Source organism: Mastomys coucha, unplaced genomic scaffold (genome assembly GCF_008632895.1).
Source record: "Mastomys coucha isolate ucsf_1 unplaced genomic scaffold, UCSF_Mcou_1 pScaffold5, whole genome shotgun sequence".
Lineage (NCBI taxonomy): Eukaryota > Metazoa > Chordata > Mammalia > Rodentia > Muridae > Mastomys > Mastomys coucha.
The window spans coordinates 57,745,479-57,759,201 of record NW_022196911.1 but is presented as its reverse complement, the minus strand read 5'-3'; the positions used below and the strand labels follow the sequence as shown (position 1 = coordinate 57,759,201).

Genomic DNA, 13,723 nt, shown 5'->3' with positions numbered 1-13,723 from the left:
AAGCAGTTAGGTCTGGATTGGCTCCCTACCATCCATACTGGAAAGTATCAGAAATGTGTCTGAATAGAAACTATCCAGCCGGGCAGTGGTGGCACACACCTTTAATCCCAGCACTTGGGAGGCAGAGGCAGGCGGATTTCTGAGTTTGAGGCTGGCCTGGTCTACAGAGTGAGTTCCAGGACAGCCAGGACTACACAGAGAAACCCTGTCTCGAAAAACAAAAACAAAACAAAAAAAAACTATCCAAATTTGATCATCCTTTTTTTTTTTTAAAGATTTATTATTATATGTAAGTACACTGTAGCTGTCTTCAGACGCACCATAAGAGGGCATCAGATCTCATTATGGGTGGCTGTGAGCCACCATGTGGTTGCTGGGATTTGAACTCAGGACCTTTGGAAGTACAGTCAGTGCTTTTACCTGCTGAGCCATCTCTCCAGCCCTTGATCATCCTTAAGAAGATGAAAACTTCCAGCCTGGTCTACAGAGTGAGTTCCAGGACAGCCAAGGCTACTCAGAGAAACCCTGTCTTGGAAAAATAAATAAATAAATAAATAAATAAATAAATAAATAAATAAAAGAAGAGAAAACTTGTTCTATTGTTTGAGGTGGGATACAGCTTGATGGAGGTGGAAGTGCTGGGTGGCTACCCATTTGTTAGGTACCTTGTTCAGGGAGCGCATGTATACAGCTCAGTGAGTGCAAGTTGGGGTTTCGTGTTGCTAGCAGGTTGCTAGGTATATTGTTTGGAGTGGGGTGTGCATGAAGGTGAGGTTCTCAGGCTGCCAAGTACACTATTAGAATAGGGGTATGTACATAGCCAAGACCAAGTAGAGTCCCAGGTGGCTAAACTATTTCCCATGCTTGCCTGCCTCACTTCTGGGTCTATCATTTTTTTTCCTGTAGAAAAGGTTTTTTTCAATTTTTTTCAATTTTTTTCAATTTTTTTTTTTTTTTTTTTTTTTTTTTTTTTTTTTTTTTTTTTTTTTTTTTTTTACTTTTAAACTGGCTGTGGTAGTACATGACTTTAATCCCATCACTCAGGAGGCAGAGGCAGGTGGATCTCTAGGAGTTTAAAGCCACCCTGGTTTACAGAGTGAGTTCCAGGACCACCGGAAATGTGTGTGTATGTGTATACCTGCAGAGGCCAGAGGAGGGTGTTACAGGAGCAGTTACAGGCCATTGTGAGTCTCCAGAAGGCCAGAAAGTTAGTTTTAGAATCCATACTGGGGTCCTCTGGCAGCGTAGAAAGTTCTCTTAACTGTTGAGTCGTTTCTCCAGCCAACCCCCATAGTCATATAATTCTTATTCTGAAAATAATACAGTTATAAAATTTTTCTTTAGAAAGTAGCAGTGCCAGAGGCAGGCGGATTTCTATGTTCGAGGCCAGCCTGGTCTACAGAATGAGTTCCAGGATAGCCAGGGCTACACAGAGAAACCCTGTCTCGAAAAACCAAAAAGAAAAAAAAAAAAGTAGCAATGCTGCCTTTAATCCCAGCACTTGGGAGGCATAGGCAGGCAGATTTCTGAGTTCGAGGCCAGGCTGGTCTACAAGAGTGAGTTCCAGGACAGCCAGGGTTACACAGAGAAACCCTGTCTAGAAAAACCAAAAAAAAAAAAAAAAAAAAAAAAAAAAGAAAGAAAGAAAGAAAGAAAGAAAGAAAGAAAGAAAGAAAGAAAGTGGCAATGCTGTTGATAACCCTTGTGTGTTGGAAATTCATTTCCTGCAGAGGGCCATGTTCAGTCAGGCAAGCTCCTGTGCACTCAGAGCTAGAGGTGGCATGAGGTTAGAGAGGGAGTGGTCTGAAAAATGCTTCCCACAAATCAGATTTTTATATTTTGCTTACCTGAGAGCAAGAACATAGAACTCACCCCTAAAAAGGAATAGGATCCCCAATTATTTGGAGTGGGAGGGGAAAGTCAGCAACTGCTGAAAGTCAGGTGATGCCTGAGTTTTCTCAGCATAACCCAATACCAGGACTGCAGGGCAGCCTTGGTTCCAAACCAAGTGTGCCAGAGCAGAGGTCTGTGTCTCGGGAGATGTGGAGGATAGAAGCTAGGACTCTCTGTTCCAGAGTCATGGGACAGAACCCCACTGCTCTATGTTATCTAAGTCAATCCAGGATCTTCTTTTTCTGCTGGTTGGGCCCGACCCAGGGCCTCAGTTACTTCTCTACTCCGTGTCTGAGCACACTTCCTGGGAAGCCGGGTGGTAAGAAAGACCAATTTTACTTTTGCCAATGTGAGACACAGAGTAAGACTTAGCACGTATTTGGGATCCAATTTCAGGTGGGAAGTGAGCTCCCCACACAGGGCTGTTAGCTATCCTGCATTATGTGGAGTCTCCTGAGACGGTCTTGCACTCATACTCTACTTTACTGTACATCTTTAAGCCCAGGCCCTTGTTTTCTTATATATTTCCATATTTGAAGACCTGTCTATATCAGGTGCCACTCACTTCAACCCAGCAAACAGAGTTGGGGCTTCTTTGTGCTCCTCTAATGAAAAGTGGAGAGGACAGTTTATGGAGAAACAGAACTATCGAGTGCGTGAAATCAATCTTTCAGTGAAGTAGCCACTTAGAGGAATTCAGCACATTACTGGAAACTCAAAAATGGCCTCACCCTAAGGCCTTGTGGGTTTGTAGCAATAAGAAAAAACAACTGGGCACCAACTCCATGGCATTAGCCAAGGCCCAGAGAGGCAAAGCAGGTGAGATGTACCCCTGCTCTGACCTCTTTAGACTCTGCAGGCATGCATGTTCTTCCTCTGATAGTCTCTTTCTCTATCCTTCCGCCTTCCTCTCCCACCCTCCTTCTCTCTCCAGGGCCAAAGAGTTGACTCAGTCTCAGTAGTTAAGAACACTTACTGCGGCTGGGCAGTGGTGGTGCACACCTTTAATTCCAGCACTTGGGAGGCAGAGGCAGGCGGATTTCTGAGTTCGAGGCCAGCCTGGTCTCCAGAGTGAGGTCCAGGACAGCCAGGGCTATACAGAGAAACCCTGTCTCAAAACAAAACAAAACAAAACAAAACAAAACAACAAAACACTTTATAGTGCTCTTATAGAAGACCTGGGTTCCATTTCCAGCACCTACCTCAGGTGACTCAGAGCTGCAACTCCAGTTCCAGGTGTAATTGATGCCCTCTGTTCTCTGAGGATACACACACATACACACCACACACACACACACACACACACACACACACACACACACGGCACATATACTCATGCAGGTACACATGCACATACATATAAAGAGAAAAATCTTTACAACTACTATTATTGTCTCTGTGTGTGACACGAATGTATACGACAGTGCAAGAGCACACACACACAAGCTCGTATATGCTTGTCATGTGTACAAGGAAAGGTTAGAGGACAACTTCAGAAATCATCTCTTTCTTTCAATCATGGATTCCAGGATTGAACTCAGGGCCTCAGGATTGTATAGCAAGCACTTTTTTTTTTTCCTGAGACAGGGTTTCTCTGTGTAGCTCTGGCTGTCCTGGAACTCACTCTGTAGACCAAGCTGGCCTTGAACTCAGAAATCCACCTGCCTCTGCCTCCCAAGTGCTGGGATTAAAGGCGTGCACCACCACCGCCCGACTTATAGCAAGCACTTTTACAGCTAAGTTTTTACTAACTAAGCCAACTGATTTTTTGTTTGTTGGTTGGTTTTTTGCTATTTTTGTTTTTTTTGTTGTTGTTGTTTTGTTTTTGTTTTTTTTGAGTCAGTCTCAAGAATCTCAGGTTGGCCTTTAACTCTATGCAGCTGAGAGCTGAGGATGACTTCAAACAATCTTTGTGGGTTTTTTGTTTTGTTTTGTTTTGTTTTGTTTTTTGAGATAGGGTCTTTCTATGTAGTTCTAGCTGTCCTGGAACTCAGTCTGTAGACCAGGCTGGTCTCAAACTTAGTGATCCTACTGCTTCTATCTATTGAGCACTTGGGACTAAAGTTCACTACCACGCCCAGTATGCCCAGCTTGACTTCAAACTTTTATCCCTGCCTCTTCCTCCAAATTGGTAAGGTTATAGGCAAATAGCACCAGTTTATTCAATACTTGAGGGTAAACCCAGTGCTTTATGCATGTCAGTACTCGACCAAGTGAGCAAAAGCCTCGACCCACACCACCCCTTATTTTTAATTTGGAAATTGTCTCACTAAAGTTCTCATACTGGCCTTGAACTCAGGAAGGCTTTGAACTACAAATTCTTCTACCTCACCCTCCCAAATAAATAGTATTATAAGTCTGCTCCTTCAAGCCTGGCTTTTTTTTTTTTTTTTAAGATTTACTTATTGATTATATGTAAGTACACTGTAGCTGTCTTCAGACAGCCCAGAAGAGAGCATCCAGTCTCATTATGGATGGTTGTGAGCCACCACTTGGTTGCTGGGAATTGAACTCAGGGCCTTTGGAAGAGCAGTCAGTGCTCTTAACCACTGAGCCATCTCTCCAGCCCCGAGACGGGGCTTTTTTTTTTTTTTTTTTTCTAATTCACTTTGTAGACCAAGTTGACCTTAAACTCAGAGATCTGCCTGCCTTTGGCTCCTGAATACTGAAATCAAGGCCATCATGTCCAGGCTCTTTTTAAGTTTTTGATTGACATAGATTTGTTTGTTTGTTTGTTTGTTTGTTTTGTTTTGTTTTTCAAGACAGGGTTTCTCTGTGTAGCCCTGGCTGTCCTGGAACTCACTCTGTAGGCCAGGCTGGCCTCGAACTCAGAAATCTGCCTGCCTCTGCCTCCCAAGTGCTGGAATTAAAGGCCAGCACCACCACTGCCCGGCTCTGACATACTAATTTTAACATGGTAATTTCTTGGGTTCTGTGTGACCTTTCCATGCAAAGGTGCTGCTATGACCAGAGTAACAGGCATAGCTTCCACTTTTGGCATGACCATTTTGTGTTGGCAGTATTAACTATTCTAGTAGCTACTTTGAATATCTAATTATTGTCAATTAGTTATCCTATAAGTGAGTCTCCCTAACCTACTTCACCCCTACAACACCCACTGGTTCTCAGCCTTCCTAATCCTGTGTCCCTTTAATATAGTTCCTCATGTTTTGGTGACCCCCAACCATAAAATTATTTTTACTGCCACTTCATTAACAGTAATTTTGCTACTCCTATGAATTGTATGTGTTTTCCAGTGGCCTTAGGTCACCCCTGCATCACTCAACACCCTCTCCCTCAAAGTGGTCAAAACCTACAGGTTGAGAACTGAGAAGCACTAGTCAATCTCTCTCCACTGAAAGCTCCTGCTTTTCTTTTCTTCTTCCAGGCCTTGAATTGGCAGGCAGGTATATGCCTCTGCCTCCTGAGTGCTGGGAATAAAGGTATGCACTACCACATTCAGACATGTCCTGGTTTCTTCTCTAAGCTTCCTGGCTATGTGCCTTTTCCCTTCTCAAGGTCTTGGCTACTGTGGGGATAGGAGCCATACATACTGTTCCAGTAAATCATGTTGCTTGCTTCCAGGAAAAGCCCAGGAGAGGAGTCAGGCTGACCTAAAAGTCAATTAAAAAAAAAATTAATCTGTACTAAAGTGCTGGCTGTACAAGAGCTGGCCAGCTTCTTTCTGAAGGAGATAGATACCTCAGGCTGGTGTTTTAGGATGCTCAGGCTAGAGTACCTGTTGGTGGCTGCTGGCTTATTCACAGAAGACCTGAATTTGGTCTCCAGTAGAAGTGGAAGGCCTTCACATGCACATACACTCACAGAATAATTAAAAAATTTCAAGGAGTCCAAAGTCATATGTGGTGGAGTGCTCTTGTAATCCTAGCAGTTGGGAGGTGCATTCAGAAAAAGACCCCCATCTCAAAAACCAAAACCAAACCCACTCTTACTCCTCAAAAACAACTATGGAGTCCTGAGCCATGGTGTGGTGTCATACTTTGCTACACAGGACATTTGAAGTCAACCTGGACTATCTGGGACTTTGCCTTACGTAAATAAAAAGGCTGGGGAGAGCCAGGCAGTGGTGGTGCATGCTTTAATCCCAGCACTTGGGAGGCAGAAGCAGGCGGATTTCTGAGTTCGAGGCCAGCCTGGTCTACAGAGTGAGTTCCAGGACAGCCAAAGCGACACAGAGAAACCCTGTCTGGAAAAAAACCAAACAGAACAAAACAAAACAAAAAGGCTGGGGAGAGCGCACAGTTGTATTGTGCTTGTTTTGCATACATGAACTATGCTTGTTCGCCAGCAAAATACACACGCGCGCGCGTGCGAGAGAGAGACAGAGACAGAGACAGACAGACAGAGGGGGAAGGGGGAAACAACCCCTTTATTGAATGCCTTAGAGGGGAAACCTGAGGTTATGACTGAGAGTACCAGCTTTTCTGTGAACTCTACAGTTTCAAGGTAGATGTGTCATGCAAGTTGCTCCCCATATTAACCACCATGACTTCAGGGGAACTGATGCCAGTTTTTCTCCCTCCCCCATGTTCCCTTTTTCCTTTAGACAAGGTCTCTATGTAGCACTGGCTGTCCTTGGTTTCACTTTGTAGATCAGGTTGGCTTCAAACTCAAAGGTAACACCTGCCTTTGCCTCCCAAATACTGGGATTAAAGGCATGTGCTACTATGACAGCTCCCATGTTTGAATTTCTGTTTTAGAGACAGGGCCTCACTATGGAACTCTGCCTGGCCCAAAGTTTACTATTTGACTGGGCTAGCCTCACCCAGAGCTCTATTGCCTGTGCTTTAGTGCTGCGATTAAAGACATGCACCACCCATATATTCTTCAGCATCTAGTCTTTGACTAGAGAACCTGAAAGAGCCATGGTTCCCAGGCTTTTAAAATTGTTTATTCATACATGTATTTGTTAGAAAACACCATGTGGGTCTGTGGGTCCTACTTGCTACAAATGGCTCAGCCTAGCCTGGAGCAATATTGCCTCAGCCTTCAGGGTACTGGGGGTTACAGGTATGTACCACCATGCCCAGCTTCAAGCAATCAACTCTCCTCTTTCCACATTAATCTCATAGCAAAGGTCCTAGACACATTTCCCCACAAAGTTGTACAAGTATTTCTTCCGAAATCAAGAGAATCTGAGACCACAAAGTACATGTGCTTTTTTTTTGGTTTTTTCGAGACAGGGTTTCTCTGTGTAGCCCTGGCTGTCCTGGTACTCACTCTGTAGACCAGGCTGGCCCCGAACTCAGAAATTCACCTGCTGCCTCTGCCTCCCAAGTGCTGGGATTAAAGGTGATAGCCACATTTGGGAAGCAAGGACAAATGCGCATCTTTTGAGTTTCAGGCCAAGGTGTACCAAACCAGCCAGGGATAGATTCTTTTGACAAAAAGAAAATCCAAACCACTTCCAGTGCCAGTTTAAGAGGCAGAGGTAGGGTTAGAAATTCAACTGGGCTATAATTTGTGGCAAAATTAAAAAGGGATGGCCATCCAATGGAGGGCTGGTGATTGCTCAGATTATGCTGCTTGCCTCAAAGCCAGACCACTTGGTTTGATCCCCAGAATCCCATGTCACACCCAGTGAGAACATAAGTCTCCCACCTTTAAAACTCAAGATTTATATACTCATATACACAAAGGAGCTCACATAGAGGCTAGCATTTAACCATGAGATTGTAATCTCATTTCAGTTTCTCCTGGAGACTGTTTACGTAACCTTGGAATGTAGACTAGGGAGTCCTGCCTCTGCTTCCCCAGAGCTGACATTAAAGACCTTTTTTTGTTTTTCTTTTTACTGCAGTCCTGGGATTGAATGCTGGTGTTTCTTTTAGTCTACCAACCTATATCTCGAGCTGGAGAAGTACCAGCTCCAAAATCATTTTAGAAAATCTTAGGACATTAACTACAATAGGCAGGTTTCAGTTCTTAAGATATAGCCTTCTAAGTCATACTTGAAAATGATAGCTAAAGCTGGGAAATCATGTGGGCCAGAGGCACATAGTGAAGGTCTCAAACTTACCAGTTCTCCAAGTAGGGGGGAGTCTTCTTCATACTCAAAAGAATTACCACACATCCAGTATTAAGAAATCCAACCTGCTGGTATCTTACTCAAGCAATATAGATATTCAATTAAGTATTACCTAGAGACCCCCCCAAACCACCATCAATTTTAAAACGTACTCAACCAAAACTCTGTTGGCTGTTTTCCTCTAACAGAGTTGATGTGATTCAGCCAAATGTTTGCTTTCTCTCAAAAGCAAAGTACAAAGGCTGTAATATCAAGCCCCACCCCTTCTGTGGCAAATTGACATTAAAGGCTTTGCCATTAACTTTTAAACATCTATCTCTTCCAAGTATAAGCTGTAAATGATGCATATTTTGGTCAATACCAAAGTTAATCCATGCCCCAATCAGTTAAGAGCCCCACCACCCAAGCCACCACAGAATTTCACAAGTGACACCATATATGCTTACCATGCAACAAAACCTTTATTAACATTTTTAACAGAGGTTCAGCTATTATTGAAACTTGTAATTTCTAAACTTAAATTGGGGCAAAAGGCTAGAATGTTGAGTAATGCCATCACTGCCCACTGGGAATGCAGACTGAATAACTAATAGCCACCCCTCAGGCGGAGAACCAGGTGCAGGGTCGACTCCTTCTGGATGTTGTAATCAGAGAGGGTGCGGCCATCTTCCAGCTGCTTGCCAGCAAAGATGAGCCTCTGCTGGTCAGGGGGGATGCCCTCCTTATCCTGGATCTTGGCCTTCACGTTCTCAATGGTGTCACTGGGCTCCACCTCCAGGGTGATGGTCTTGCCGGTCAGGGTCTTCACAAAGATCTGCATGCCACCCCTCAGGCGGAGGACAAGGTGCAGGGTCGACTCCTTCTGGATGTTGTAATCAGAGAGGGTGCGGCCATCTTCTAGCTGCTTGCCGGCAAAGATGAGCCTCTGCTGGTCAGGGGGGATGCCCTCCTTATCCTGGATCTTGGCCTTCACGTTCTCGATGGTGTCACTGGGCTCCACCTCCAGGGTGATGGTCTTGCCGGTCAGGGTCTTCACGAAGATCTGCATACCACCCCTCAGGCGGAGGACAAGGTGCAGGGTCGATTCCTTCTGGATGTTGTAATCAGAGAGGGTGCGGCCATCTTCCAGCTGCTTGCCGGCAAAGATGAGCCTCTGCTGGTCAGGGGGGATGCCCTCCTTATCCTGGATCTTGGCCTTCACGTTCTCGATGGTGTCACTGGGCTCTACTTCCAGGGTGATGGTCTTGCCAGTCAGGGTCTTCACGAAGATCTGCATGCCACCCCTCAGGCGGAGGACAAGGTGCAGGGTCGACTCCTTCTGGATGTTGTAATCAGAGAGGGTGCGGCCATCTTCCAGCTGCTTGCCGGCAAAGATGAGCCTCTGCTGGTCAGGGGGGATGCCCTCCTTATCCTGGATCTTGGCCTTTACGTTCTCGATGGTGTCACTGGGCTCCACCTCCAGGGTGATGGTCTTGCCAGTCAGGGTCTTCACGAAGATCTGCATTTTGACCTTGAATTTAAAAGGTAAAAAAATTTAAAAGCCTACTAAAGCCTTCGACTCCCTACAAGACAGCTCTACTGCAAACTCCTCCCCCCGTTTTTGTCACAAACATAAAATCTGTGTTGCCACGGTTTCAAACTGCTAAAGCCTTTCAAAGAAAACCCCCCAGAAACTGGCATTCGGAACATTCATCAACTGCGGGGCATCCCATTTGCTAACAATAGACGTGACAAATTCAAAATTAAAAATAAAAAGAATCCAAACCAGAAGCCATTGATAAAAATCCGAGTAATAAACCACGCCAAAGTCAGAAGTACCTCTTTTCTGCCTTCCCCCACTGAAATAACCACGATGGACTCTCCATCGGTTAAGCGTCCGTTAAGCTCCCTGGCGCGCGCGCCAGGGCCGCCCCCGCTCCGCGCACGCGACCAAGGCCCACTCTTCCCGGAAGGCCCGTTGCCGCGTCACGTCACCTCGCTCTCCCCTCCCCCACCCCAAGACAAGGGAGGAAAAAAAAAAGAAAAAAGAAAGGGAAGCCCGCTGAGCATCGCCTAAGCGCCCCCGCTCTAACCCTTCCACGACTCAAACGCCGCGGACAAATACCTGTTAACGACTGTGATGAGAGCACAAACCGCCCAGCGCGTCGAGACACACGCACGGAAGGACTGCCGACCAGGACAAAGCCTCTCGTCACTGAGCGCTGCGGCCGCGCGAGCCCCTATTTATGCAGCGTCGGTGGCGTGACGGCTCACTCCTACGTAGCTGCCGTCTTCCTGCGCCGCCGAAAGTAGTTCCACCTCCGGCAGACCGATTAGGCGTCCCAGCTGAGTTCCCGATTCCACAGAACCGAAGTACAGAACACTACCAAGCGAGAGCCCGTCTCTTCCCGGCGACCCGTCCCCTCTGGTACGAAAAAAGGAAAAAAAAACACCAAGCGGATGAATCCAAGTAAGAGGGCCCTCCCTCGAAAGCTCTCGAAACTTCCTTGCAGCGTCAACGCGGATTGGTGAGGAGACGAAGATGAGGCCGGCGCTGATTGGTGGAGGTCGCGGGCTGCTCGATTGTTGCTGGGCTCGGGTTCTCGGGCAGTTTAACGTCGACGTTGCTTAGTAACCGAGTGCGCATGTGCGGGCCCTCGGTCTAGGCGAGAGACGGCTGTGGGGCTGCTGGTGGTGGGGGAGGGGCGCCTTCTCTTCCCGCGTCCCGAGGTCCCCCGTGGTCTTCTCCCGCCCCTCGCTCGGCGGGTTCACGCCACAGGGGAGGAATTGTGACCCCACGCTGCTCGCACTGGCTGGACGCTCTCTTCGTCCTGGCCCCTTCAGTGTGGACATGGATGCTTCCGCAGCCAGTGTTTTTAGTTGTTTTTGTCTTGTTGTTAGCCGCCCACCGGCCTAGATGTGGGTGAGAGTGGGGTGGCTGCGGGGCTGGAAGCTGAGGATTTACCTAGAAACCCAGCCCAGGGTCCCGCCGGACCTGTAGATTCTCTACCTCCCCAGCAATCTACAAACAAAGGAAGGAAAGAGGAGAAATGCCTATTAGACTCAGTACCCGGGGTTCACCCACCTCTCCCTCTGGGGTGCCTATTGTGCAAAGGAAGGGAAGGGGCCTGTTAATCCTAGAACCTCAGGACTAGGTTCTGAGGTCTTGGGTGTGGTTGCTTTTCGCTGAACAAGATAAACCAGGAAGGAGCGGAGCGGCTCGGATTGCGTTGTCATGCGGAGTCACGAGGATGACCACGTATATAACCTTGAAAACAGCTTTGTTTGCACAGGCTGCTGACTTCCGTACAGTAAGAAGTCTAGAAATGTTAACAAATAAACTTCACTCTGTAAAGGTTTACGAGTTGTTGCCATACAACTGAAGGAAACGTGAGGAACATATCTGGTTTGCCTAGCATGAACCAAAAAAAAGAAAAAAGCCCCAGTTTGATTGCCCAGCCCCAAAGTCTGCTTTTTAGAATAAAGAGGAGGTAGAATTTTATATGAAGTGAATTGAAATTCAGAAAGCGTCTCCTTTGCATAGTATTTTATTTTTATTAGGCTGCGTGAGTCGGACCTGGTTTCAACAAGCAGAGTATGTCTCTGAGTCAGACATTTTGAGGCACAGATTGAACTAGAATGCAGATCTTATGACCGATGTGATCACTTCACTAGGGTAAGTTCCAGCAATTGCCAGACTGGTTTATTGCTTCCCAGTTTGTTTGTTTGTTTTCAAAGTAGATCATTTGATGACTTCAACCCAGTAGTAATGTTTCAAAAGAATGGCCTCTGGACTCCTCCTGCCGCGAACAAGATAGATTTTTTTTTTCCATAGCATTGTTTTTGTTTGTGCTGTCTTATTCCCCAGCCCCACCCCATGGAAACTGGGCATCACTATGTAGCCCTGATTGGCTTGGAACTACTATGTAAACCAAGAGCTCACAGAGATCCTCTTGGTTCTGTCTTCTGAGTGCTGAAATTAAAGACATGGACCATCATAAGTATTTTAGGTTTTTTGTTTGTTTGTTTGTTTGTTTGGGTTTTTTTGGTTTTTTCGAGACAGGGTTTCTCTGTATAGCTCTGGTTGGCCTGGAACTCACTCTGTAGACCAAGCTGGCCTTGAACTCAGAAATCCACCTGCCAAGTGCTGGGATTAAAGGCGAGCGCCACCACGGCCTAGGCGCGTGTTTTCCTTGTATGTATGTCTGAGTACTGCCTGTGTACCTGGTACCTGAGGAGCTCCGAAGAGGGTGTCAGTTACCCTAGAACTATACAGACTGTTGTGAGCACTCATGTGGGTGCTTGGGAATTGAGCAGCTAGTGCTCTTAACTGCTCCAGCCCTCTATAAACAGATTTAAAAAAAACAGGGCAATGTAAAATTTGAGATTAGAAATTTTGTGAGTTAACACTCTGCTCAACAATGTTTCTCCAATGAAAAAGGAACTTTTTCTATTTTTGTTCATTTAAAAAAAAAGATTCTGTAATTTTTTTTTTTGTTTAAAGATTTATTTATTTTGTTTATGTGAGTACAGTGTAGCTGCCTTCAGACACACCAGAAGAGGGCGTCAGATCTCTTTACAGATGGTTGTGAGCCACCATGCAGTTGTGGGATTTGAACTCAGGACCTTTGGAAGAGCAGTCAGTGCTCTTAACCACTGAGCCATCTCTCCAGCCCAGATTGTGTAATCTTTAGGCCCTAAAACACATGAATAGACATGTGTGTGTGTGTGTGTGTGTGTGTGTATCGCTCTGTAGGCCAGGTTGGCCTCCCATCTCAAGAGATCTCCCTGCCTCTGCCTCTGGAATGCTGAAACTAAACACATGTGAGAAATATTTATTGGCTGGGCAGTAGTGACACAGTGACACATGCCTTTAATTGAGAACTAGGGAGGCAGGGGCAGGGGATCTCTGAGTTTGAGGCAGGGAGCTCGAGGATAGCCAGGAATACATCCTGCCTCAAAAACAAAAATAAAGAAGGAAAAGAAAAAGACTTATTTACTGAAATAAGGTCTCATGTAGATCAGGCTGGCCCAGGATGACCTCACATTCCTGATCTTCCATCCTCTAACTCCTAAGTGCTGGGATTCCAGGCGTGAACCGCCATAAATGTACTGGCAGGAGAAAAGGTATTCTGAGACACTTGTGTCCTTCCGCTAGGGCTATCGGACCTTTCTTGTAGTAGACCCCAAGAAATTAGAATTTACTGAGGAATCTCACACTAAGAGAAGGAAAAGGCTTAAAAGCCTGTTTCTTGCTTTACAGGCATGTGTCTCTTAGGAAGAGCTTTCACCCAGGTCTGGCCACTTGTCAGGCCACCTTGAAGGAGAACCTGGAGTCCTGACAGTGACGACCGTGGAGCCCACACTTCATCATAACTGCTTAGTTATGCATAGAACTGCCTTATACTTAAAATATTTTCTAATTTTTAATTATGTGTATATGTGTGGGTACATGCATGTAAATACAGGTGGGGAAGGCACTGTATGCCTTTATTTGTTCCTCTTTCCAGTGGCACCACATTGGGTAAATCTCCCTTTTCTATTTTTCATTATTACTTGTCTGATTGGCCTGTTGAAGACAGGTGACAGAGCCAAACTTATTAGGGCTGCCAGGGCCCAGGCTCTGACTAACTTTTCAGGTCTGTGGCCCTATTTAAAATAAAATGTTAAGGGGCAAGAGAGATGTCTCGGGAAATGAGCCCTTACTACTCTTCCAGAGGACTTCAGTTTGGTTCCCAGCACCCGTATCAGGTGGTACCCTGTCTCTATGTGGGCACCTGTGTGCACTGGTCTATATAGCTA

The 13,723-nt window shown here is 45.9% G+C and overlaps 1 protein-coding gene and 1 long non-coding RNA gene across 3 annotated transcripts; one reads left to right on the top strand and one right to left on the bottom strand.

The window, feature by feature from the left end:
- Window positions 1–8,379: 8,379 nt before the first annotated feature.
- Window positions 8,380–10,182, bottom strand: Ubb (ubiquitin B). Of its 2 annotated transcripts, none has more exons than XM_031351895.1 (2): window positions 10,047–10,182; window positions 8,380–9,452 (listed from the first exon to the last, which is right to left on the bottom strand). In XM_031351895.1, the coding sequence occupies exon 2, from the start codon at window positions 9,444–9,446 to the stop codon at window positions 8,529–8,531; it is 918 nt and encodes a 305-aa protein (XP_031207755.1). In that variant the 5' UTR covers window positions 9,447–9,452; window positions 10,047–10,182; the 3' UTR covers window positions 8,380–8,528. The 2 variants fall into 2 exon arrangements, with proteins under 2 accessions (XP_031207755.1, XP_031207757.1); XM_031351897.1 differs by lacking the exon at window positions 10,047–10,182 and adding an exon at window positions 9,761–9,896.
- Window positions 10,183–10,340: 158 nt separating this feature from the next.
- Window positions 10,341–13,406, top strand: LOC116077386. Its single transcript, XR_004113230.1, has 2 exons — window positions 10,341–11,597; window positions 13,185–13,406. It is a non-coding gene; the product is annotated as an uncharacterized LOC116077386 (long non-coding RNA).
- The last annotated feature ends 317 nt before the right edge of the window (window positions 13,407–13,723 follow it).